Raw genomic sequence first — 27,836 nt, 5'->3', positions numbered from 1 at the left:
ATTGCCTCAACTCTAAAAGCACAGCAGCACACCTAGCACTTAACAGGATTTGGTTAATTGTACACAAAGCTATCATGGTATAGAAATCAATTTGTTATGTTAATAATGTATGCGATGCATTACTGTCTGCATAGGTATTGTATTAGATGTGTTCATGTTTTAATCTATTGACATTTGGATTTTACGTGGAAAGTTCCTATGAATTATAAGCATATTAAATAAATAAATGTCTGTCATGTGCGCTGCCATGTTACTTTTGTGCTGGCAGATGTTCATTATGCTCTGTGCCTGGTTTTGCCCAGTGCCCCACTTTCCTCAAAAAGAACTCACTATCGTTGCCACGGAATTCGCTACTGTGTGCCTATCTTTGCCATCTACCCAGCACAGCACATTTAGTGACGTGGTCATGTTGCTCCATTTTTCCTATCTCCTTGCTCTGTGAGAGGTTCGGTGAGCGCCGTGCCCCCCTTCCCTATACTGAAACCAAAATAAAGTGATGGGTGGGAGGTTTAGAATTAATATGAACCACTGGCATTGTTTTGGGCAACCTTCCACGCTACCGTTTTTAGCCTGTCTGCACCAATGCAAAAGGGGTTCAGCCAAATGCAAATCATACAGCACTCGAAAGGATGTGGATCTCTGTGCTAAATGCCCTGCACAGCTCCCCCGTCGATGTTGCCATGTTGCTTCATGTGCCCTATCACCTTGCTTTTTGTCTGTTTTAGCCCTGTGCCCCCCTCGGGCCTATGAACCTTTGACTGGTGCCGACACATTACTCCCGGGTCTCCTCTGTGTCCTCGGTGTGTTTGGTTTGCCCTGTGCCACCCTCCACTCTCTCTGATGTTGCCATGTTGCTTCGTGTGCCCTATCACCTTGCTTTGAGTCTGTTTTAGCCCTGTGCCCCCCTCGGGCCTATGAACCTTTGACTGGTGCTGGCATATTGCTCCCGGGTCTCTCTGTGCCCTGTGTGTGTTTGGTTTGCCCTGTGCCACCCTCCACTCTCTCTGATGTTGCCATGTTGCTTCGTGTGCCCTATCACCTTGCTTTGTGTCTGTTTTAGCCCTGTGCCCCCCTCGAGCCTATGAACCTTTGACTGGTGTTGACACATTGCTCCCGGGTCTCCTCTGTGCCCTCGGTGTGTTTGGTTTGCCCTGTGCCACCCTCCGCTCTCTCTGATGTTGCCATGTTGCTTCGTGTGCCCTATCACCTTGTTTTGTGTCTGTTTTAGCCCTGTGCCCCCCTCGGGCCTATGAACCTTTGACTGGTGCTGGCATATTGCTCCCGGGTCTCCACTGTGCCCTCGGTGTGTTTGGTTTGCCCTGTGCCACCCTCCACTCTCTCTGATGTTGTCATGTTGCTTCGTGTGCCCTATCACATTGCTTTGTGTCTGTTTTATCCCTGTGCCCCCCTCGGGCCTATGAACCTTTGACTGGTGCTGGCATATTGCTCCCGGGTCTCCACTGTGCCCTCGGTGTGTTTGGTTTGCCCTGTGCCACCCTCCACTCTCTCTGATGTTGTCATGTTGCTTCGTGTGCCCTATCACATTGCTTTGTGTCTGTTTTAGCCCTGTGCCCCCCTTGGGCCTATGAACCTTTGACTGGTGCTGGCATATTGCTCCCGGGTCTCTCTGTGCCCTGTGTGTGTTTGGCTTGCCCTGTGCCACCCTCCACTCTCTCTGATGTTGCCATGCGGGTGCTCGGCCCGCCTTTGCCCTGTGCTCTTCTCCCTCGCTCCCCGTGACTGACGCCCACAGTGCTAGAGCCCGGGCTCCGCGCCAGCGCCTCTCACAGCTCCCGGCCCACGGAGGCAGGAAGAGACATCTGCGGCCAGACCGAGCAGTGCTCGCGACAGCGGACCCGGCCCCCACCCCCGGTCTATACTCGCTAGCTACCCAGGCCCCCCGCAGAACCTCCTGCCAACAGTAGCCCAGCGCCCGCCCGCCCGCACTTGTTGCTCGGGGAGGAAGCCCCGCGCGGAAGCCGAGAAGGAAGCTTCTGTGAAAGGCAAGCGGCGGGGAAGCGGGGCAGCCGACTCCCCTCGCCCCCGGCCCGGCAGCAGCAGGTGCCAGCTCCCGAGAGAGGGGTCCGCGAGCCCGCACCGGAGCACTGCCCGCGGCTGCGTGCGTGTGTGTGTGTGGAGGAGGGCGCCCCCAGTGCAGGCTGACAGCGGCGCAGAGAGCCGCCGCCACCGCGCCCGGAGCCCGCAGAGAAACTTTCCACCCAGCCCGCTGCTGCAGCCGCCGCCGCCGCATTCTGCACGCGCCTGCCTGCCTGCCCCAGCGCACTTCCCAGACACCTGTGCACCGCATCTAGACAAGTTGCGCACTTCTGCCGTGTGCACGCACAGCAGCGCACAGTTCACCCGTTTTCTGCACTCAGCGCGCAGCTGGTGCCCAGATCGCCTATTGGTGCTTCGTGACTCTCGCCTGTGTATTATTTGAGAACTTTCTGGACAGACTGCGCACCGTTTGGGAAGGTCCCTGGGATACTTTGGCTGCCTTCGCTTGACCGCTTCGTGTGCACGGTGTGCAGTGAGTGGGTTCACTGGGCGGCTTCTTGGACATCACACAACTTGCTGCAATATCCGGTGACGGTTTTCTGGACCCCGAGCGCCCGTCAGTGAAGCGCAGTGCATCATTTTAGGCAGTTTCTGGACACCTTGAGAAGTTAATCTGAGCGCCCTGTGCACCACCTTCCTGGCACTGCACTGCACGTGTGCACCATCTTCCTGGCACTGCACCGGATTCTGAAGTCTCTGGACATTGGGGAGTGTGGATACTTTTGCAGTTTGTTGCCGTTTCTAGAGGGGTGACCGCTTTCCACGTCCTTGTGGCCCTCCCGGTCCCTGCGCAGCCAGGAGAGTGACCGCACCAGCGGCGGCGGCGCCACCGGGGCCCCGCAGCATCGACGGTCCCCGCGCGCGGAGCATGGAGGTGCAGATCGGTCTGGGCGGCCTATACGGGAACCAGCAGCCGCCGTCCAAGTTCATCCGCGGCGCCTTCGAGAACCTCTTCCAGAGCGTGCGTGAGGCCTTCCAGAGCTCCAGGGAAGCCGGAGAGCCCGAGCCCGGCGACCTCGAGCCGCCCCCGCCCGCCTGGCGCTACGCGGAGGAGGCCCAGGAGCCCGAGCCTCCGCCGCCCCAGCGGGCCGAGTCCAGCCCGGCGCCCGCCGCCGCGGATCCCGTCGGCTTCCCCGGCCTGAAGGAGATCTTGGGGGACGCTGGTGGTGGCGGAGGAGGCGCGGACCCCGCCCCCGAGGCCGCCTCGGAGGAGGAGGAGGGCCCCAAGGACAGCGGGGGCATCTCGGAGAGCGCGCAGGAGCTCTGCAAGGCCGTGTCCGTGTCCCTGGGCCTGAGCATGGAGGAGGCGCTGGAGCAGCTGGGAGCCGCCGCCACCGCCTCCGAGCAGGCCCCGCCGCCGCCGCCGCAGGCCGCCCGCGGGGACTGCATGTACGAGCTAGGCCGCGGCGGGGCCCCCGAGGAGCCGGACAAGGCCTACTCGTCGCCGGCGGGCGGCCTCTCGCTCTACAAGTCGCCCCCGGCCGCGGCCCAGGCCTACCCCGAGGACCCGTGCTCGGCCCCGCACTACCAGGCCTACAACCTGCAGTTCACGCTGGCCCCGCACGCGGGGCGCATCAAGCTCGAGAGCCCGCTCGACTTCGGCGGCGGGGGCGGGGGAGGAGGCGGCGGTGGCGCCTGGGGAGGGCCTCCGTGCCGCTACAGCGACTACTGCGGGCCCGGGCCCGTGGCTTGGCAACACTACCCCGAGGAGCCGCTGCTGGCCGCCGAGCTGGGGCCCTACACTTACAGCCGAGCCCCGCAGCCCGAGGGCCCGGCCGCCGCCCCGGGGGACATGCTGCCCGCAGATGGCTGGTACCCTGCCCCGGCCGGGGTCATGATGGGGCGAGTGCAGTACCCGTGTGTCAAGGCCGAGCACAACCCCTGGATGGAGGGCTACCCGGGGGTCTACGGGGACCTGCGGTGAGTGAGTGGCACCCCCTTTATGCTGCCCGCAGGGGCACCTTTTATACTGCAGGCTGGACACGGGATGGTGCAGGGGGAGGGGGCGTATATACTGCACATGGCGATGGTCGCACTTTATAACCCATGAAACGCTTGTGTACAGGCGCCTTACAAATGCCATATCATATCATATTGCAACGTGATGGCTGTGCTTATAACACTGTGTACGCACATTACATGCCGTGTCACACGTGGGCACGGACCGAGGCCTTGTTTACATTGCACACGGGTACAGTGTATAATCCCAGAAATGGGGGCAACAGACCTGCATATATGAATCTGTTTACAAATAATTAATAGTGCTATATTATTGTGGTCCTTTTATTTATACCTATTTCTTCCAGTTAGCAGCAAACCCTTTAATTGTGCTGCAGCCATTCGTTGAAGGACCCCGCGCGAATTCAAACGCATAGGGCTTCGTACCATTTTATAAACGTTTTTTTTTATTTTGTATAACAAGACCAGTAAGATATATCAATACCGGGGTAGTTTATATCAGACCCTGCGTTGGCTAGATTGTTGTACCCCACCAGCAGGAGTTAAAACCTGTAATAGCATACTGGCAGATTATTATTTGACCATTGCTTTAAAATATGTATTTGATGTTTTTGAAAATGCTTTGTTTGATACGCTAAAAAAAAAACTTGAATAGATATTTATATTTGGGAATGTACGAGAAAAGGTTATTTACGATTCTAGGTATGTATTTATTGAAGCGCAATGGTCTCCTTCCAAACATGGTCTCTTGCAAATTAAGCAATAACCGAGCGAGGCAGTCCTAGGGCCTTTACAAAAAAGCATTGATGTGGGAATGGGTAGAGCGAGGGCGTAAAACACGGACAGGAGAACACATACGTAGCTTTGACATTAAATAATACCTGTGATTTGAACTCGACCAAACCAGATACTACTATATTTCTCCTAGACCAACATGGCGAGAAAACTTTTTATCATAGTAAGAACAAAAATACGTCAACCCCTGAAAACTTACATTGGGCTAACTGGAAAAAAAACATGCAATTGAGGTACAGTGCATATGCATTGGAAGTCATGCAGGCTGACTTAGATGGAAATAACACTAGACACGTCTAGCGATGGCGTGTGTGTGTGTATGTGTGTGCACACAACACAAATTAGTTTTGAACTTGACACTCCAGACCCAATAGCCACTTATTTTTCTGGCATTTGAAAAGCGTGTCTCACTGGTCCCGTGTTCGCTTTTTCTGCATGAAATGGGTGACCTCATTCTGACACTAGTTCCTTGCATCCAGTTATTGAAATAAAAACTGCTTGAAATTCCCTGAACGCAAGACGACAAAGAGGCACGGTACAAATACTGCACGGAAAAGTACACGTCGGCTTGACTAGCAGCGTTTTCAAACAATCCCTTCTGCGCAATTTTGACACATACTATGGGCTTGCTTTACACACGCGTTTTTCAATGGTATTTTTCTATTGAAAACATAGTTGTGAATCCAGCCGTATGTATGCTCTTCTTTGCCTTCTCTGCTAACTTGTAATACGTATATCTGCAGCTCGAACATTGTAGTTTCGTGTGACTGGTGCGGCCACCCAAATGCTTGTGTTCGAGCTATTCTGGAGCACACGGCTGGAGGAACGGAAAGACGAGGAGGGTCTGACGTGGCAGCGGAGCTACAGGTGGACAGTGTTTCTACTGCACAGCCCGCTTCCAAGCACTTGATCTGGATTGAGGTACGATGAGAGCAGGAGAGGGGTCACAACATTTGGTAAACAGTGTGTTTGGAGTTTGAGGGTTGAAAGTCTGAAATGTACCTTACCAGAGGCCATATCCCATCTTACTCAGGAGGTTGCTGGGATATTCCCATGTTTGAGTTATCAACCCTTTCTACCAAGTTTTCCACCATAGATCCAAACTTGACCTTCTTAATCTAAAGCGCCAATGTTTAGCTCCTTCAAAACGTGAAGTGCATTGACGTCGCTGTACTTGATGGCAAACACACGATTCAAGGGACCTTCTAATAATGTGTGAGTAAACAGCACAGCAACTGTTCATCTATGCATAGGCCTCGGACACCCCGTGTTTTTTTCTTCTCTTGCACGTTTGGCCATACTTGCCAAATGTGTTTAAGTGTGGAAGTGGAGAGCTTTGACCAGAGCACACATGTACTTCGCGTTAATATTTTTCAGCACCGTTAAGGTATTATTTTCAAACTTTGCCAAAAATCAGAGGTAGGTTCATTCAAACCGAGTGAGGTATGTAAACTTCGTTAGATAAACGAACGCAGGTTTAACATTTGGAGATTATCTGTAAGGGGAGATAGTGCTTATCTGTGCAAGCGTGCTATATTTAATCGTTTTTTAGTTACCTTTCATATAGCTACGTGAATGAAACAATACATTGGTGCTTACATGTAGCGCACCATCTGTTCGTTTTTAAGATCTACAAAAAGAAAGTTTGATTTATTACACCTATTTGTAATATTTCTACTGAAGCAGCACACGTCTCTTAAAATAAAACATCTCTATTAAAGTCCGATTCAATATTTCATCTCGCATTCACATGATTATCATTTCTCATTTTGAGTAGTTTTAGCTTATGATTTATATACCAAGTGGCTTGCCTTTTACACACGGTTTACATGCCATACGTGCCACATACCATTGATTTTTCGGTATATAATCCGTCTCTTTATATTTGCTTTTGTACACAGCCTATTGGGAGCAGTTTTTAATGTCATGCCCAATGGTTTTTATGAATTTTTACTTCTGCCTGATTTTTTTCCCTTTTCCTTATTGCAAAATTGATATAATTTGTATCTCTTGCCAGTAAGCCAAAGAACTTACTGAATGCTATAGACCGGGCACATCAAGGCCCAAAGTGATATACTTCCGCATTTGTCGGATTTGTAAGTACTTATTGGCCTCCGTAGGTTGGGTTGATTTACTTACTCTCTGGTTATGTATAACTCATTTCAACAGAGCAGCTAATCAACCATACCTTTAGAACTCAGAGCACTGTTGAAAGCACCCCTTCCCCAGATGTGTATCTGGAAAAACTCTGTGAGGCCAGGATTGTAATGACGGATCATGATGCATTTAACCCAAGCATATGCCACCGGACTAAGATACATTTCTGGCATTGACTAATCCGTGTTCAGTATCAAGTGAGAACATTGCCAACAGCTATTAAACTGATTTTTAGCACAAGTAAAGTGTTATTTTTCTAAAGTTTGTTATTTGTGACGAAAGGACGAAGAGTTGGAGGCAACCTTAGTGGTGCAGCCAAAGAGGGTGTGTGGCAAGCACAAGAAATAGTACCTGAGTGTAATGAGCCACCATAGCTCTGATGCAGGCTTGGCACACTACCCTTCTAAGAGCAACTGTGCTCCTTATAAGCCTATTTTCAGAAATGTGGCGTGCTTTACCTCCAAAAGGGAGGTTAAGTGGCCTCAAACTAGAACATACTTAGCCATTTTCAAATCACGGGCTCATCGATTTGTAAAGATACACTGCAGGGTAAAATAAATTATGCTTTCCAATTGGGACATATCTAGTTCTCATTTAAACATAATTGTTCATACATAATGGGCAAAACGTTAAAGTTTGACCCTCCTGTGAAAGCAACAGTTGCAGTACGCTGTGTACACTCTCCTTGTTCCCCAGTGGTAGCTCCTGCCATCTGGTGATGACAGACGCGCACAGGAGCTGGTTTCAGCCCCTGCTCATTGATTCTTATTCTCGAACCCTGCCTTAGGCAAGTTCAAGCCAGAGAGCAAACGGAGGGAATGTCTTCACTGTTGGCCTGGCTATCCTTATCAGCCGTTGTGTTTCCAGGTGATCGCAAGTTCCAGGGATAGAAGTGAACACTGGATAAGCAGGAGCTAAAAGCAGTTCTTGTTTATCCATTAACCTGTGACCAGAAGTTACCACTGGTGAACGAGGAGCTTGCACATAGCCATCGGCAAATCTAATTTCCAAATAAGATGCAAACTTATCATTTTGTCAGTTATTTGTGATCATTTATAATTTAAATGTCGTATAGATGTGTCCTAATGTTTATTTATCGATTGTCCCAAATACGCAGAGTTAAATACACATAGGTATGCTTGTTCAGCATCAGCTGGCATGGGAAGCCAAATTTGGCTCCTGGTAGCTGCTGGTGTGAAGCTTACCAGGCACTTCTTGTTTATAAGCAGGAGCTGAATAGCTCCCAGGTCCCCTTAGTTTCGAACCCTGACTTTTATTTATTTTTATTTAATTTATTTACATATTTATAACAGTGCACAAAGCCCTCAGGCATCCAGGTGCTAGAACCAGTGAGAAAGGGCAGGGGGAGAAAGGGGGAGTGTCAGTTGAAAAGGCGAGTCTCGAGCTGTTTTCTGAATGCATTTTAGAACAGTTTGTTTCGAAGATGGGTGGGTAGCTTGTTTCAGAGTGTAGGAGTGTAGGCCGTGAAGCTGGCTCCACCTGCTCTGGGCTGTTTGCACCTGGGTGTGGTAAGGTGGTGCACATGCTGCATACTGCGATCTGGTTTGTCTTGAGGATGAATTTTTGGTTATTTTCTCCGCAATGTAGCGTTGGGCGTCGTTCGATAGACAGCAATGGGTAAGGGAAAGAATTTTGAAGTTGATTCTATCCTTGACTGGTAGCCAATGGGCGTTTTTCCTGGCATCAGTGATATGGTCCCGTTTGCTCAAGTCAAGTGCGGCCCTGAGCGCATTGTTCCGGATAGTTCTGGATAGTTTGGAGTTTGTGAACCTTCTTTTCAGAAGTGCCACCGAGTAGGGAGTTACAATAGTCATATTTTTGACCCAACAAGGGCCCTCGCGATTTCGGGATGGTTTGAGGCGGTAAGAAAGGGTTTGCTGGTGTTGATGAGCTTGGGGGCATATGCAGAAGTATATGCAATGTGTTTGTCCTGACAGGACATAGGGAGGAGTTGAGGTAGACGCCAAGAGTTTGAACGTAGGAGACGTTCGCTTACATAACTACATTAAAGAAGAAAGTGCCTTTTCTACTTGGGCGGTATAGTTAATAATTTATGATGTGAATAAGTGCCTTTTAAGGATACTCTGAGCCTCTTAGTGTTGACTTGAGCTGAAAAACTACCCGTTGAAATTCAAAGCTGATTACCAGATGAATGCTGTTCTGAAGGAATTTGTAGCACAACTGACATCTGAATTAGACATTCGCTAAAAATGGTCGGGAGATTTGATAAAATGCAGAACTTCTCTTAGGTCTCTTCCGCTTTGACTTGTCAGTACACGGGCTACAAAATGGCGGAATTGTTCAGAGTGTAAACACACTGAATAGCACACAATTAATGGCTGCTACAGCTCCGGTTGTACTGTTTCAAGCCATCTCTTTATCTTGTAGAAGTCAGGGACATGCTGGAAAAGTTCTACATGCTCAGCTGTCATTCACTAGTGCAGTAGTGACGTCCACTACTCCATGGTAACGAGCAGAACCTCAGGATCCTAGGTTTGAGTGGAAACCTACTGCTACGTAGATGCAATCGGCGAATGCTAGATGACGTTTCTTTATATGTGGCACTATTTATAGTTGGACTGGCCTTTCAGAAGGAACTTTTAAATACACAAACATGGCACTGTTGTCATGGCATGTCCAGTTGGTTGTAGAGACGAAGTTCCTCTGCATCATCAACAAATTGTCACCAATGCCGTGGGCAAGGAGAGCTTGTTAATCTATTTTCCGTAACGAATTAACTTTCAACAAGTCTTTGCGTTATATGCTTACTTTGTGAATGGGATGAAAAACCAAAATGAAGATGTTTTTCTCGGTTTTAAATTGCGCCCTCTTTTTCATTTCCTATTTCCTTTTAAGTTGGCGGTTATGTTGTGCCACCTGGCATTTAAACGGCTACATGGCCTTTCTTTTGTTAAGATTTGCTCCTGATCCGTGAATGGTTTTGTTTTAGCGACTTGGCCCTTTATGTTCAAAATTGAAAACTGCATGATATGTAAAATCAAACTGGAGTTGCAGTGCGCACAGTCCACAATTTAAAGGCAGCGACTGTAACATGATGTGTTTTGAATGGCAATCATCATGTTTTGAACAGTTTGTGCACTTTGCTGGCAGCGCCACTTGTATTATACATTGGACCCCATTTCAGATATAGTATGTGTTTACATCCAAAAATATAATTTTTGAGAAGATGGCACACCTTCAATTAAATATGTTTGAAACATGGTTTACAAATACGGTTAAAAGCATGTGTATATCCTTTGTAACATTTATCTTTAAAAATGTCAAGGATCAATTGTACGTGATTATGAGGAGAATTTCTTTTCTTTTCAAAATTCTCCCAGATTTTATTCTCTATTTGTCTTCCTGGCAGTGTGTAACCGTTTGGTATTATGTCATCAGTCCATAATGATGTCTTCCTTTATCGATGGATACAGGAAAACACAATTGATCTTCCCTATTAAAAATTCCGATTAAGCAATCACTTTAGAAGCTCATTACTGTACCTTAGTATTGAATAACGGCAATATCTTACTTGCACAAGCGGCATACTGTTTTAGTGACTTGTGAGTGAACACATTTTTTTATAATAGAAAATTCTTTTAAGGACTGATAGTGTGTGAAACCCGTGCCCTCTGCTAATAACACAATGAGTAATATCTTGTTGGAAGTTTTCTTCCTTTCTTAATGGCAGCTCCAATGTAAGTATAGCGTCTAGCCTCATCTGATTTCAAGCCATTCAACTTTGAACTCACTCTGCCATTCAGAATTTGTGATTAACTCCACCATAGTATGCACGTCATTGTATGATGTGGCATCTCCTTAGTTTGTACATAATTTAACACATGCTTGTGCCGTCTCTATTGGGAGATGGTAAGAACATAGAGTTGTGCTTTCTATTTGTGAAATGTCTTAATGAAAATTCAGGTAGCTAATCGATTATTTTATTAGATTGAAATATTACTGTGAGTGGATTATAATGTATGAAGATCTGGAATTTATATTTCTAAAGCAGATAAACAAGGAAGCAATCTCCTTATTTGCATGTCAAATATTTAGAAAATGTTAACAAAATATTTTTGGTCATTTATTTAATGAGCCAAGATTACTTATCCTTAGAACTCACAGGCTGTTTACGAAGGGTCAGGAAAGTTGCCCTTTGAGGGAGAGCCTGTAGTCTTTGTGGCACACCTCTCATTGACTCCGTTTATGAAACAAGCACGTTTGTTTTGGTTGTTGCACAAACTGTCTTCTAATACCCCAGACTCTACAGTCTTATAACAGCTCGGGCAACGTTTCATTTGAGTTTATGTATAAAAACGACTAGTTCATTCCATTGAAGCAAGTCTGATGAAGTAAACATTGAACCTATACCAGATTCTATCGTTACTCGCCACCAGTACGTTATCCAAAGGCTGCCGTGAAGTACCTATACCTTTCCATAATGCACCTTTTGATTTCCCTGTACTTGCAGTAAATACTCCGATAATGCTAAAATAATTGCAAATATATACAATAAAAAAGGCATTGTAGGATTTACACGTGCACATTTTTGCATCCTATACATTCGTCACATTTGATTACTTAGAAACAGCATGTTGTTATGGCTGTCTAACCTAGGTTTTTTTTTCATATTACAGGGTGAAGTAATGAAGTATTTTTTTTTTAGTTATTTTGTGATTTTATTTTTGTAGCGGTAACTACTGTATCACTGTCCCGTGGTACACTCTTTATTCTCACTGTCCTATAGTAATGTTCTGCAGTATCACTGTGCCATGATGTTGTTCTGTATGAGCGCTGCCATGCAATGTGCAACAGTATGACTGACCTGTAGTGATGCAATACATTATGTCTGTTCTATATAGTACTGCACTTAGTATTACAGTCCCAAGATATTGTAGGCAAATAACTTTGCTGCTTTCACTGTCACGTGGAATACTAAGGGCCTGATGCACAAAGCAATGAAACACACTTTGACAACCGAGCCATAGGTGTATTTTAATAGTATGCACTTAAGATTTGATTACAACTATTAATTGATTTGTATTTAAACATTATTTTTCTTGGCCTCCTATTCGTTTCTTTTCAGAGTTCTTTGTTCTTTTACACACACTTAATATAATCCCTGATGTCAATCTATGGATGAATATTAAATTTTTTCGAAGCATCCAATTTCTGATATCCTTTGTATAGTATCAGGAATGACACATCAGCCATGCATCCTGCTTAACATTGTATATACAATAATACATTTTTTTTTATATAGCATTTAATGCGCTTCAATCGTGAGGTCTTTACTTCTGTAAATATTTCTTGTTTTTGCCATAATTCGAACCAGTGATTGGATTATTTACATTTCTTCCCCCACAGTCCATCACTTAGGTGAAAAATTATTTTGAAATAATTGTCTGGTTTGCTCCCTGAATAAAAATGGTTTGGATAACTTTTTTTTGAAAGCCTTTCCTCCTTGTAGCAACTATTTCTGGCTGAATCCCTTCACCCCACACAATGTGTACATAATTGTGCGAGAATAAACAGTGATGTAGGCAACACAGAGGTTCCGATGTGCAAAAAAAATAGATTAAAGGACAAAAAGAGGAATACTTGTAAATACACAGTGATCATCCTTTCTGCACAAAAAAAACATTCTTTACTAAATGTTTCCACCAGTGTCCTCTTATTCTTTACTTGAAGATGTATTGAAAGAGGTTTTTCGGTATTATCAATACATTAACTAATAGATAGATGGCTTTATCGATAGATTTCTTTGGCGTTGTCTACAGGAACGTCACACACTTTTTTTTTAGAGCCTTCTCTTTCTTTTCAGTGGGCTTGTCTGCTGTTCAGACGCTCTATTAAATGAAGGGTTAACTTTATTTTTGGTTTATATGTGATTTACATTTTGTAACACTAAGATAGAATATTCAACGTTTCCAGTAAAATTAAAGCTCAACAAATATTTTTTGCACTTTTTACTTCCATTCATTTGAATTGGACACGTTGATAGCTGAAAGTAATGCCGTATTTTAGTTTAAATGCAGTTCAGACCTTGCCATTAGCTATAGATTAAAGCACTGCCCACCGAAACGGATAATCCCTATTTGTATTATAATTCTTTTTTCTTTTTAGGAGTCTACATGCTTTTTTTTCATCAAGGGTTTCAGAGTCTTTACTGTAGTCATTGTTGGTGTAGAATTTGATCCTCTTTCATATAGGAATGCCCTTTCCAAATTTGGTGATTTTCTTATTTGCAAAATCTTTTACCCACACTCCGTTTTCTAAATACAGGACATTCAACCTAATGTGAAAGTATTTTTATGAAAGGCTATCAGCTGTGTGTCACATTAATCAATTCCATTGTGTTTTCTTGAAGCACTACTACATTAGTTTAATTATTGTGAAGCCTAATGACAAGATGATGATATTTTCATACTGTTTCTTATATGTTAAAGCATCTATTATCAGTTTGGATTGTAAAGGGGGAAAGCATATTTCAAAGATTTAGAAACTGCATTTTATTGGTTGTATGTGGGGAACCATTGAAAAGACACATGTTTACTGGAGAGTAACATGTACAATGGTATCTATAGCATTATTGATTCATTTCTGTCTTGCGCTAGTTGTCACCATCTCCTCTTTTCCCCTAAAACAACTGTCATTGCTTGTTTGGATAGTTTTGAAGACCTGTCTTTTTACCCAGAAAAACTGTATGGCAGCCATCGATCTCTCAGAGGCAGCTGACATGCATAAAAACCATTCTAGAAAGTAGTTATACATAATTGTGTATATTGCGGCCTGTTGGGTCCTACCATTGCATGTTAACTTAAGTGTCTCCTTAACCTATGGATGTTAATTACATTTATTTATACCCCATTATTCAAAAACACTCAGATCTGTAGCAAGAGTGTCTATACTACCCAGTTTCAGGATCAAGCTGGTACCTTAAAGCCCACTTATCATATCTTAACATGTAGCAACAGTTTAAAGGACGCCACGTTTGCTTTCTCATAAGTGAACACAATATCACACTAAACAGTGGTATGTAATTCAAAATGCAGTCGTTTAAAAAAACATTTGTCTTCTTTCTACCCTATGCATGTTTTTAGTTAAACATTTGGCATACCTTTTGAAGCAACACACTGCTTGGTGCTGACAGTAAAGAAAAAGAAAAAGTGCACGTTTGGAAAAGTTCCCTCGTGAAGGTACGTGTTATTGTTTTAGGATTCTTAGGCAGCGCTCTTCAGCAAGACTTTACAAACGTTCACATCTCCAATATCCTTAAGAGTGAACACTGTTCCAAAGATAAATATATATATATATATATATATATATATATATATATATATATATATATATACCTTAACTAACAGCACTGGATGCAGTTGCTTGAAATTGTTAGGTCTGCAGTTTAGTGCAACAGTGGGCTAGCTTTGTTCCCGTTTTCAGGGTTTCATTGGAAAGCCGAGGCCGTGACCTTGAGTTTCCACCTTCTTGGCAGTTGTCTGGAAGTTCGTAAAGTTTCTTTTTCAGTGTTTTTACAGTAGAGTATGCAAAATCCATGTCGATGAACCTGATTGATCTCCATGAACAAAAAAGAATACTAGCCTACAACATGAGAGTCAATGAGAAATTGACATGTGCACCTTGGCCTTTAGCAAATGGTGAAGACTCAATCTGCCATCTTAAATCAGAATCTGCCACATATGCATTATTGAGACTTGCTGATATGGGCTTTTTATTCTTCCAACACTAGTTTTTGTTGTTGATCCTAAACATCTTAATATCTCTGTTCATGAGCAAGATTGCCGGAACACATTTTAACAAGAGAGATCACTCTTTGAAATAATGCATCAAAAAACCTTCAGTTTTTTGTTGTTCATGTGGAGGGTCCTTGAATATATTTTTATGGCTCTTTTCTACTCTGGAGTCATTTCCTACTTTTTAACCTTCTGTATTACAGGCACGCACAGCAGTTAGTAAGAGTAACTCTTGATGTACACCTTAATTAAATCTGAAAGGGATTATTCAATTCACAAAGAAGTTACTAGCTATGAATTATTCCCGACTTACTCCTGACTTACAAAGGGTACTTCAGGAGTACGTCAGTTACTCAAATCAAAATAGGCAAACTCTACCTCATTGAGCCGATCACTTGATTTATCACATGTTGGTTATCAATTCTTCTGTCACCACAGCAACTTCAAGCCCAAATCATACTTTATACCGCCATTTGTTAATGATAAAATCATCACACAATTTGAACATCAGGTAAAGAAAGACCGTGACAGAATCAATTGGTTCCAGGACCCTACTAACTTGTCATGCAGTGATATGGGCTGCCTCAAAGAATTGGCCCCAAAAACTGAACTGGTGATTGTATGTTACTCCTCATAAGCTCTCAAAACCGTCTAAACAAACTCTCTGACTCCTTCCAATCCTTCGCTATTGATGGGGTCACTATCGATGTCTCCAAGGAAATAAAAACCCTGGGAATTTACCTTGATTCAGCCCTCAACTTAACCAGACAAGTCAAAGCCACAGCATCAGCAGCAGCTTACATATCAAGACTCATCAATGCCTGTAGACCCTTCCTGTCATCAGACAGCTGTATTACGCTTGTAGGAGCACTCCTCTTATCCAGAATAGACTATTGCAATCCCCTCTACGCAGGCTCTAAAAACCGCAATATCAAAAAACCTCAGGTGATTCAAGTTTTAAGAGCAGTTCTTAACATCCCAAAAAATAAACACATTACCATGGCGAGACGGAATGCTCTCTGGTTGCCGGTCCACGAATGAATCGTGTTCAAAAACCTTTCCTTGACACACAAATGTCTGTCCAATTCAGCCCACAAGTATTTAAACAATAAATTCACCAAAACCTATTTCAGTAGACCTTCTCGTTCAGCCCATTTGCATTTTCTCACCATACCCATATTCAAACAACAGAAAGCACGGGTTTGCAGCTTCCCAGTGGTAGCTGCCAAACATTGGAACTCTCTTCCGTCACCATTAAGATCAGAATCTTCCTTTTGGTCCTTCCGTAAAAGCTTGAAAACCTGACTATTTACATAAGAGCGGCTAAAGTAGCTCCCTCTCACAATCGGCCTGAAATATCTACTATGCCCAGTACTGTTAGCCGTATGAATTACTCTGAATTCTCAACAGAACTGTTAACCATTTACATTACATAGAAGCGTTATGCGTGTATATATGTACTCGATGCTGTATTGTCAAAAAAACCTGCACCCAGATGCCTCAAGGTTAGGTGAGCTTTACAAATGTCTAAATAAATAAATAAAACCCACAGACACAGGGGGGGAAATGTGGTTATCTGGGATCGCAAGGATAATGTCGAGGAGGCCCACAAGTTGCTGATAGAAGGAGTTACCAGAAGCTGCCTAACGATCCTACTGACGTGGTGCCTAGCTGGAATCTGCTTGACAGGTGGTACGGGGAAGGACTATTAAACAAAGATGACTTTCAATTTCTAATTGTCAAATGCCTAACCAGTACAACACTATATTTATTACCTAAGATCCATAAAAAACTATTATTGTCACCTGGCAGACCCATTGTCAGTTCAACTGGACCTCTGACTAACCCATATCTAGTTTTGGTTTTGTAGATTCTTTCCTCTTGCCACTTGTCACTAGCTTACCTTCATTTGTAAAAGATAATGGTGATGTTTTAAATCAACTCCAACATATACCCTGGGAGGAGGATTTCATTTTCATCACTCTTGATGTTACATCTTTGTAAACAGTGATTAGACATAGTGACGAAGTGAAAGCAGTCAATCTCTTCCTGCGGAATCAATCCTCTAGTTTCAAGAGACACAATAAAATGCTCCTTGAAATGATTGTTTGTATTGGAGCATAATTATTTTCTCTTTAATGGTGATCATTACCTGCAACTGGTGGGGACTACCATGGGCACGAAATTTGCACCAGCTTATGGCAGGTATTTGTGTTGAACGTATCCACTAAGTATATGGAATTCCAATATCCTCATGTAGCTCCTCTACATTGATAATTTGTTTTTGATATTGCAAGGGAGCATGGAAGAGTTAGATCAATTCCTTAATTTCTTGAATGCAAATGATCTGAATATGAAACTTGTTATGTCTGCCTGCAAGGAAAGCATTGACCTTTTGGATCCGAGAATCTCAGTAATTGATGCATTGGTTAGAAAAAAGACGTATTGTAAACCAACAGCTGGTAACTCTATACTCCATGCAATGTCATACCGTCCAGCTAGCTGCTCTCTCAACCTTACCAAAGGCAGGATTTGTCCACTCCTTGAAGTCCCAGCCTTAAAACCCCCATTTTCAAATGACCCCTCGGTGCTGGCTGAGCTATACAACACTACGATCAAAACGGCGGTAGACGGTACTGCCCCGCTACAGAGCAGGTGAGCCAAAAGGAAGAAACATTCTAACTCCTGGTTAACCTCTGAGTTCAAAGATCTACGCTCCCTCAAGCGCAGAGCACTCAGCAAATGGCAAACGGCCCCACAGCAATCCACTTTAACTGCCTATAAATCTATTGCTGCACAATACAAAAAAGCTATCATTCTAGCTAAATGAACAGCATATAACGTCAGGATTGCTAATGCTAAATTGCAATCTAAAGAACTGTGTGCTATCTTCAAAGAATTGGCCACTCCAGTTACCAACACCCAGGATATCGTTAAAGACGACTCCTGGTGCAACAATGTCCAAACAGCTAGGATCAATAAAATTGAACTTCTGCAGGAAAAGATCAATACCCACTACAAGGCGTTTCCTAAATCCAATCGGCCTCCTTCACCCACTACCAGTACTAACACCATAGATATGATATGGCATTTGTAACGCGCCTATACACAAGTGTTTCAAGGCGCGACGAGGCGGGGGGAACAAGGGGAGACAGACAACGATCCTACTAGGCCAGGTGTCATTCAGATCGCGCAAGTGCAAGGGTAGAGGGGAAGGGAAAGTGCAAGGGGGAAGTGGAGTGGGGAGAGTGCAGTGCATGGTTAATAGCATACAGGATAAATAACAAGGGCCAGCTAATGGCAAGTGCGAGATAAGTGCAGACAAGTGCTGGGAAGGGGGGGTGTAGGGATACAGACACAGTCCTGCGGTGCAGGGTGTAGCCAGGGAGGCAGTGCAGGGGAGAGTGGCTGGGCCAAGGACCGGGAACGGTGAGTGGCCCAGTTGCAGATTCAGTGCAGTTTCAGAAGTTTAGCATGGGAGAGGGGGAGAGAAAGCGGAGGCAAAGAGGAAGGTTTTGAGGTGCTTCCGGAACCGGAGATGGTTCTCCTCAAGTTTCAGGGAGGCAGGAAGGCTGTTCCAGAGGGAGGCCCCTGCAGCGGAGAGAGATCTGCCCCAACTCGTTGTTTGGAGAAGCGGCTGGCCCTGAGGGAGTTGGAGGCGGATGAGCGAAGAGCTTGAGAAGGAAGATATTTAGGAAGAGAGAGTTGAAGGTATTTTGGCCCAAGGCCCCAGAAGGCCTTCTGGACAATGCAGAGGGTTTTGAACTTGATCCTCGCAGTCACTGGGAGCCAGTATAGTGATTTCAGTCCTGGAGAGATACGGTCCCTGGGCTTGAGGCCAAGGACAAGTATCACAGTCCTGTTCTGGATGAGTTGCAAAGGGCTGAGAGTAGAGGCAGGCAGATTTAGATAGAGGCTGTTACAGTAGTCCAGCTTCGAGAGAACCAGGGCTCTAGAGACAGTGAGCTTCTGGGGGAAGGAGAGGAAAGGAAGGATACCTCGGAGAAGGTGGAGCTGGTAGATACAACACTCTTCTTCAAAGAAGTTACAGAGACGGAACTACTAGCCATCATTTGCCAAATAAAACCCTCTAATTGCGAGGGAGATGTCTCCCTGGCTAATCTCAGTATAGATTGCCCAGATAATCTAGCCCCCTTCCTGACCACGTTTATCAATGCCTCGTTCAACTCCAATTCTGTTCCTTCTTGCCTAAAAGAGGCATGTGTCTGCCCACTACAAAAAAAACGTCCCTATACCCTGAAAACCCAAATAACTATAGACCCATCACCACAGTGCCATTCCTTTTAAAAATTCTGGATAAAGTTGCCTATGTCCAAATACAGTAGTTTCTTGAGGCTAATAAAATTCTGGGGAAAAGGCAATCGGGCTTTCGCCCAAGAGACGGTACAGAATCTGCCCTTCTTGATGTAAAAATCCAACTCGGTGACATTATGGATAAAGGCAAGCCGGCGCTTCTTCTCCTCCTCGATATGTCAGCTGCGTTTGAGCTTGTTGACCACAACACCCTTTTAGATAACTGGAGAATGCAGCCTACTTCTCCCCTGAAGCCACAGCATGGATCTCCTCTTTCCTTAAAGGTAGACTTATGAGAGTCTTTGCGGCCCAGGCCTGTGCCGCCCCTACCACCATCCAGTGTGGTGTCCTTCAGGGCTCATGTACTGCACCCACACTTTACTATATATTTACCCTACCTCTCTTCAATGACTTGGATGATCGCGGGCATAGTTTACACAAACTATGCGGACGACACTTAAGTCCTACTCCCCCTCTCTGGATCTTATGAGAAAGATGCTGCCACACTGTCCAACACTTACGCAGCCATCCAGGCCTGGATGGCGGCAAATGGACTGTGTCTCAATGGAGATAAAATAGAGATCCTCCTTGTAGGTACTAAATATATCCTCAACAAACCCGACCCCCCAATACAGGACATTCAACATTGATAACACCACTATCATTGTTGCACCGTCAGCAAAAATACTGGGGTCCATATTGACTCCTCGTTATCCATGACTCGCCAAGTTAGCGCCATCTGCCTCTGCAGCCCTGACCACCAAAATCATCAATGCAGTCAAACCGTACCTATCAACCAAGAACTGCCTCGCAATAGCCAGGGCCACTATTGGGGCTAAACTGGATGATTGCAACCTTCTCTTCATGGGCACCTCTGCAAAAATCCTCAACTGACTACTCAAAATGATGCCCTTAGAGCTGCTGTAAGCATCCCAAAAAGGGAGCATCTCACACAGGCTAGAAGGGATGCCCATTGGCTCCCAGTTAAAGAGCACATTCTTTTCTAAACCATGGCCATTACACAGAAGTGCCTCTCGCTCACAGCCCCCTTGTATCTATCAGAAAAAATAATAAGAGCCACATCATCCAGACCGATAAGAACCCATCTTGCCAACCAAATACTCATCCTGTTCTTCAAAAGAACCAAAGCAGGAGGCGCTAGCTTCCAATATCTTGCACCAAAAAACTGGAATGCTCTGCCCAAGTCACTCCGAAGCGAAACCTCATACTATGCATTCCGCAAATCACTGAAGACCCTACTCTTCAACTTAATGACTCCTGTCGTCATCACTTCCCTACCAGCGCCACCCCTCTCATCCTCTTTAGCTCCATCGCTGCCCAGTTAACTGCTTGTCAACCACTTTGTCCTGTATTGCTGACCAAACACCAGCCGTGGACCCAGGAGGCCACACAGTCCCACTGTGTCTCCCTCACTACCATGATTCCTTTTCTGCAAGTTTCATTCAAACATTTTGTAACTTCCATTGTATGTATGGCTGCTGTTTTCCCCCTGTAACCATGGAACCAGTAAGCCATAACACTTCGTATCATCTCCTGTATGACACTTCAACTACCTGTTGTTTTTTGTTCCATCTGACTTTTCATGTGTATCCAACTGTAACTAAGTAAGCACAAAATTGTAACCACACCACAATGCCCAAGGGCTGCCTTGTGTGCTTTTAATAAATGTAATAAATAAATAAAATACCATCAATAACATCTCCTATGCTGAATTTCTTAGAGCGAAAAGAAGCCGCTCTCACATTTCAGATCTAGAAACAATCTGCAATGACATATCGTCTAGATTTTTACAAAGAGGTAACAACTGGGACGATAGAGAAATCTCGAAGTAAAATGAATTCTTGAGATAGACAGGATCTTTTGAAATCAAAAATCGAAAAAAGCAGTGCCAGAATCCGAAGACATTAGATTCATAACTACATTTGGCTTACAAGCGCCCCGATACAAAAATGTGATAAAAACGCATTGGCACATCCTAGCTAAAGAGCCAGTTCTCAAAACGTGCCTGAATCCGAGAGCTTAGATCACGTACTGGTGTGGAAAAAGTACAGGGAATATGATCACCTACAGCCATTTGGAGACAATACAACAACATTGGCTACATCAACAGGTAGGCTGTTTCTCTTGCAGCAATTACAGCGTTTGCTCCATGCCTATCAAAGTTTCAAACTTCCAAATGAACAGAACAACATTACACCACCTCTCAGATTGACTGCAATGCAGAGTTTGTAGTCTGTGGATTGATTTGCCCGTGTGAGAAAATGTACATTGGCAGCACGAAAAGAAAATTAAAATTCAGAAATTTAGAACATCTCAGCCCAATCCATTCTAAAAATTAGAATTAGCCAGTAGCCATTCACTTTGCGGATTCTCCTAACCAAGACCGAAGACGTTTGGAATGGATTGAACTGGCTTGTGAAAACCTCATCCCCGTACGGGCAACAGAAGGCCGGCTTTACGCAGATGAGAAGCCTGATTGATCTTACGCTTTCATTCAAAAGTCACTGTCGGTTTGAATATAACTGAAGGCTGTCATGTATTTCTGTAACATTAATATGAATAAATATTTCAGTTTTTTTGCTGTTTATCCCGATATATTGTACTTATGGTTTCAGTTATGTACATTTAGTACTTTTTGCTTTTCTTCTCTTTTCTGCTTCTTTTACTCCCCCATGGCTTTTTCTTTCTTTTCATGATGCTTTAATTGGTTTTTATTTTGGTGTTTTTTTGGGGGATAAAAGGCAATAAAGTTGGGTATCTTAAATTGCATGGAATTGGCAACCATTGAGTAACACTCAAATGGATTGATTTGTTTCTGTCTCTTTGACAGAATTCCTAAATATTAATGTTAACTTCTATTTTGATATCACTGTGTTTGCCTTCCTATGTGCAATATTTATTACCTTATTTGTAGCAAGTTGTAATGAATTTATAAAAAGGCGCAATTTACAGTTTTCGCGCACGGAATAATTAAAGCACTGTCACTTAGGCGACGCTTTTATTAATTTATTTGTTCAGTATGCACATTATAATCACCATCTATAATATCTGCCACAGAAATACTAGTAGGCATTAGAGGTGTGCTATTATGCCATTCTCACACAAAATTGCTCAAGCAGTATCACTATCGAGCACGGTCACTTTGACTGGGTTAGTGATTTAAAGTCTGTCTTTCATGGTAACTATTTTTATTTATTTATTGCATTTGTTAGGCGTGGCATTTGTTACGGCGTGATACCCTAGGTATCACGCCGTAGATTACAGTAAAGCTAACATCTATGGTTACAGTGAGGAACAGAGTTATTTTGAAACATTTTTGAACTGTGATGCATTTGAGATTACAACAAAGATACAGTGTGCTTGAGGCTCTGGTTTCAGTGAGGATACATAGATACAATTCTTACTGATTGGTTAATTGCAATAATATCACAGTACAGTTACATACAGGGTAGGTAAAAGAATAATTTGGTATTATTTTTAGAATTTGTTGAACAGCCAGGTTTTTAGGGTCTTCTTGAAACGCTGGTGGGAAGGTTCAATTCTGGAGTGAACGGGGAGCGAGTTCCAGATTTTTGGAGCTAGTACTGGGAAACTACTATCCCCTGCCCTTGTACCTTTGTAGCGTGGGACAGTGAGTTGAGAACTGTTGTTGGATAAATGTATTCTCTTGGCCTTTTTAAGGGAGGTAGGAGGGAGCTTTCTTGGAAATACATTTGTGGGTGACACAACTATATAACAACTACATTTTTTACCATGGGTTTATGGGACATGGAGTGCTTATTTGAAGGGATTTACAATGGATTGTCACTTGTTATTACCATGATTAATCTTTAACATACAGTGAAACGTCGGTTGAATGGGATGTGATCCCTTTTGAATTAACTCTATTAAAGTTGCAGATGGTTTGAATACTGCATTAGCCCTCAGATACCTTCCTTGCATTTCTCTTGCCTAGCAGTGCCCACCTGCTGAGTGTTAATGGCACACTCGTTTTTGTGGTTTCTATTTTAATATCTCCGTTCATGAGCAAGATTCCAGAACACATTTTAATAAGAGAGATGACTCTTTGAAATAAAGCCAAACCAACAAGCCTTCTGTTTTTTTTTGTTCATGTGTATGCTCCTTAAATATATTTTTCTGGCTCTTTTCTACTCCGGAGTCATTTCCTACTTTTTAAACTTCTGTACTACAGACAATGGGACCCATTCATAGTAGTCACTATGAGTAACTCTTTACGTACACCTTTAGTTAAATCTGGATCAAATTATTCGATTCATAAAGAAGTTGCTAGCTATGACCTATTACTGACTTACTCCTGGCTTACAAAGGCTAAGTCGGGAGTAAATCAAGAGTTACTCAAATTAAATAGGCATCCTGCTGTATACAGTGGTTCTCTGATAAACAACATATGAAAAAAAATCGTGCTCAAGAAGTAGCACTGTTTACAGCTGGTTAAGCACAAATCAAATAGGACAGTGGAGAGACAATGATTGATGAGAGCTGACAAGAGGGCGCACAACAAGCATTAGTTAAATAGGATGAGTACACTAGTCCAAGCATTTGAAACTGTTACGGTAAGAATGTACATATTTTCCATCGTTCTCAGGACAGTCATTGGCTGTTTTATGTCATATCCTTCGTGCTGTGCGTATGTTAGTAAGACATGACTGGAGCAGCCAGATCAACAATATCCCAATACATCCCTCCCGTGTAGCGTCTCACCGATTCTCACTTTTCCCCGGAACAATATGTAATTAGTAATATAACCCTTGTGCTGTCAGCAGGGGCTTTATTATTCTGCCATTGGTCAGCACTGTTGCGAATGAGACACGAGACACCGTGCTTCTGGTTGCAAGGGAGACTGTTGCACTATACCTTCTGAATATTGGCCTTCGCAGTTTGTAGTTTGTAGTTGATACTCTGAAGGCTGGCCACCTCCCAGAGACACAAAATGTACCATTTGATTGGTTCCTCCAGAAACGCCACTCGGCTTCAGTTCACATAACTACCTGCCGTTCGGCACTCGTAGCCCTGTGAATGGATCACTGGCTCAGGTCCACTTCCTGCTTCATCCCGAGTGCCCGCTGGATTGGCTTGCTGCCCTGTGTTGACATCACCCAGTGAGGTTGCAGCTGGCTCAGTCTGCCAGTGAAGTGCTGCATGAGCTCTGCTCTCCGCACCAGTGGCCCACGGAAGGCTGATCATCTGCTTGGATCGGGATTTCCCAGACATGGATATTTTCCCTGTTGAGAGTGTTCTATTTAGGATAGGCCATCTCTATTGAGTATTAAGTATTTGTGGGCCCTTTGGGCTGTTAATATATGTAGGACATCACCACTCCCGCAATTCTCCACATGGTCTCTTTCCAAGCTATCACTATTTTCTCGTTGTCTTGTGTTTTCCCACGCCCTCTTTTAGGGTGCCCTATCCCCTCTTGCTTACTCCCGCAGGTTGTAGGTCCAACCCCCTACATGGCTCTGGTTCAGCACCTTCAGTACACTTGGTTCAACATTGTTGGGAGCCCAGAACTCTTTAGCTCCTGCTCCTATCCCAGGAGATCCTGGTTAGATTAACACACATAGCTACTAGGAGCTACTTTTAGCTTCAGCAGCAAACTGGTGTCATGCAAACATACCTTGGAATGTGTGTAAAGACGCATTAGAGACATCTATAAAACACTTAAAGCATAGTGAAAAGTATGCCATGGATCTCACGTAAAAGTTAGATTTGCGTCACGCTATGTACTAATGCCTGGTTCTCTAGGGATAGGTCCGACCTACTAGGTGATGCCCGATACGCAGGAGCTAGTTTTAGCTTCTGCTCATGAAATCCTAATTTCGATCCCTGGCTCATCTCCAGTTTTATATTAAGGGTAGGTGAGAGTAATGTATTTGTTAGTGAATTTCAATGCTTTTCTTCACTGTTAAAGATTTTCTGAAGGACACCCCATTTTTTGTCAGATTTATCTGTTTTCTACCTTTGAATTTTAGAATTCTTGTGGCCATTTCCACCACATTCAATAGGTGTCCACAATGCAGTCATAAGAAGGCAAAAAAAGGGCAGAATGTGTGCATTTACTGCTTGCCTAAAAATTATCACATTTTGTGGCTTACCAAATCGGTCGAAACCTGCAATAAACCAAATTGACTAGGAATCTCAGAAATTGCAGATTAGGCTGAGGTTTCTTGGCCAAATCAAAGTCATTGCTGAAGCTTAGCCAAGACATCATTTACCAAAAATGGCAAAGAAGGAAAAATCCATGATCTCTGTGTCCCGGCCCTAGACCCTCCAATACCTGGATGCCCCTCAGACTATTTTGAGGCCCATCACAGATGTTCCCGCACTTCAGTGTCGAGTGGTTTCCTAGGGAAAAGATTTTCATCTTTAATGCTTTCAATGACAATATTACTTTCAAGTTTGCTGACAGTATATCCGACTATTTGAGGCCTCGTATTACAAAGCCAACGAGGCTTCCATCATCTAAGGCACCTCCTACATAACCTTCAACCGTATTTCAACGATGCCAGTGGATGTGTTTCAATTTCCACATCCAACAGAGCAGCATATAGCCTTACAAGACCTATCCAGTGAAGGGCCTAGAGCAGAGCACAGATGAGGATAATGCCACTGTGGTAGCAGATAGACTGACTCAAAACCTTAACAGTGTATACTTCCACTGCGGCCCAGGCTATCTAATTGTCTAAGATTTGTGTGCACTACCTCACCCAAGGGTGCCCTCAAAAATCTTCCGCGCCATCAGACCCGAGCAAACAAGGACTGGCCGGAATATTCCCCTCAACCCCCCCCCCCCGCTGTATCTCTAGACAAGGGTTTTCTCTGACAGTTGATGTGACTTTCATTGAAATGATACTAAGTTGAGCAATACCTCATGTATTGTATGTACCTCCACCCAAGAGATGGAGTTAAAATTCGAAAAAGTCTTTAAAAGGTTATTTCTTGTAGTAAAGGGAAGCACAAGTGATGTCTTTATATACAGGCTAAAAAAACTTATGGTGTAGCCAAAGGGTTCAAAATGTGGGTAGTACCAGTGCTTTTCTTCTCTGTTACCTTCTTATGTAATTGTCATGCCCCAATCGAAGTTCTCACCTTCCGTAACTCAACACAGTCCCCGAGAACTTGAAGCTCTTGTGCCTCACTGTATTTAGAAGACAGGAATGGTGCCGATCTGAGAGTTGTTGCAAGGCCCCAAAGCTTAGCATAATCTAGTTATCCCCATCAATATGGAAATATTAGTTTCCGGTATACAATTGATCTGCACATGCATAGAAATCAGATGAGATATCCTTGTGTACCAAGTCCTCCTCCAAAGTTACAGATCTTGCTCCGGAAAGAATGACACAGTTACCTCCTCCTCAGGATGCACGCACCAAAAAAGCTGGCATTGGTGGGGCCGAAGATTGCCTAAGTCCCTGAGCGATCATTTTGAGCCTGTTTTGGCTAACTTGACGAATGTCAAGAAGACCTAGAACCCTTCATAGCAACCTTGGTACAAGAGTTGTATTGCACCCAAAAACTGTTCTTTGAAACACGTAAGCAGTGCAAGAAGAAAAGAAAGAAGACGAGAGGTGGAAAAATCTCCTTGGGCACAGAGAGAAGAAGAACATTTCTCACTTGGGACTCCAGTGCATTTTCGATCTGGAATGCCCTAAGGGATGACTTGGATGAATCATTCTCTGCACTTCGAGGTGAACCTATCATTTTACCTGACCAGGAGAAGCCTTATTCCGATGCATCATAGTACATTGTTGTTCCAATCAATCAGTTCCTTCATAGACCAGCAGGGATGCTTTTACACCAGCTTTGTAGTTTTCCCCATTGGACTTCAGATCTTCATCGTTGGATTATAGGCCATATTTACCCCAAATGCTCTTCCTCGTCCAACAGCACCTTAACCTTTGATAAATGTGTAAGTTTAGGTATTGAAGCCTTTTGAGCTTAACTTATTCAATATAAGTAATCACACAATGCTCAATCATTCTTTACAGCTGATGAGCTGGTGGATACAGCTTGATAACCTTTTCAGGCTATAATTGAACCTCACGTACTAGTCCCTCCTTTGAGGAATTGCCACCTAACAAGGGTGTAGAAGCCCTGGTGTATTTATGATACATGTAATTCCATCTCTGAAAATCTGATCTTCCTTTCATAAGCTTCATGCTAAAAGATTAGTGTGTACTTGTACCCTGCTGCATTATTATCCTGGTTCGCAGGGCCTGCTCTACCAGTGGTGCAGAGCAGGTTCAGATGTCACAGGCGCCCTCTTGACAGCTGCATTGACAGCCAAGTCACTGCCACGCATGGATGCATTTAAGATATGCACCTTTTTTCCAAGAACTGTCCTGGTTGCATGGTAAACTGTAAATATAAGCCATACCTGAATTAGGGTATGTTTACCAGCTTCTCTCATAGTTATCCCAACCACATTCATTTGATAACACACATGTGCCAGCACTGTGGGTACAATTCAGCTGTGGAAGTGTGTATTCCAGACAAGTATACCCTTGCCCACTGGCAGGACTGTAGCCTTGGTGGGAAATGCCTCTCTTGATTCCTTTGTAAGTGCAGGTAACACCCTTGCCCCAGAGACAACCACTCCACAGCTGTCCTGTAAACAGGAATCATGGGGCACACCCATGCATAAAGGGCCAGCCCTCACTCCATGCATTTCTAAATGCCTTTGATCTGATTGAGAAGGGCAGAGGGCAGGGTTAGTGTAGCCAAACTGTACAGTGTTGG

The 27,836-nt window shown here is 44.0% G+C and overlaps 1 protein-coding gene across 1 annotated transcript in view; it reads left to right on the top strand.

The window, feature by feature from the left end:
* The first annotated feature begins 1,742 nt into the window (after positions 1-1,742).
* Positions 1,743-27,836, top strand: part of AR (androgen receptor) — a 1,337,360-nt gene continuing 1,311,266 nt past the window's right edge. Inside the window, exon 1 of the mRNA XM_069612517.1 lies at positions 1,743-3,978. Coding sequence (XP_069468618.1) covers positions 2,927-3,978 — 1,052 coding nt within the window. The 5' untranslated portion in view covers positions 1,743-2,926. The remainder of the gene's footprint in view (positions 3,979-27,836) is intronic.

Source organism: Ambystoma mexicanum, chromosome 5p, assembly GCF_040938575.1.
Source record: "Ambystoma mexicanum isolate Mex_15411 chromosome 5p, UKY_AmexF1_1, whole genome shotgun sequence".
NCBI classification, from domain to species: Eukaryota; Metazoa; Chordata; class Amphibia; order Caudata; family Ambystomatidae; genus Ambystoma; species Ambystoma mexicanum.
Note: the sequence above shows the minus strand (reverse complement) of the source record. Positions and strands in the feature narration are given on the sequence as shown.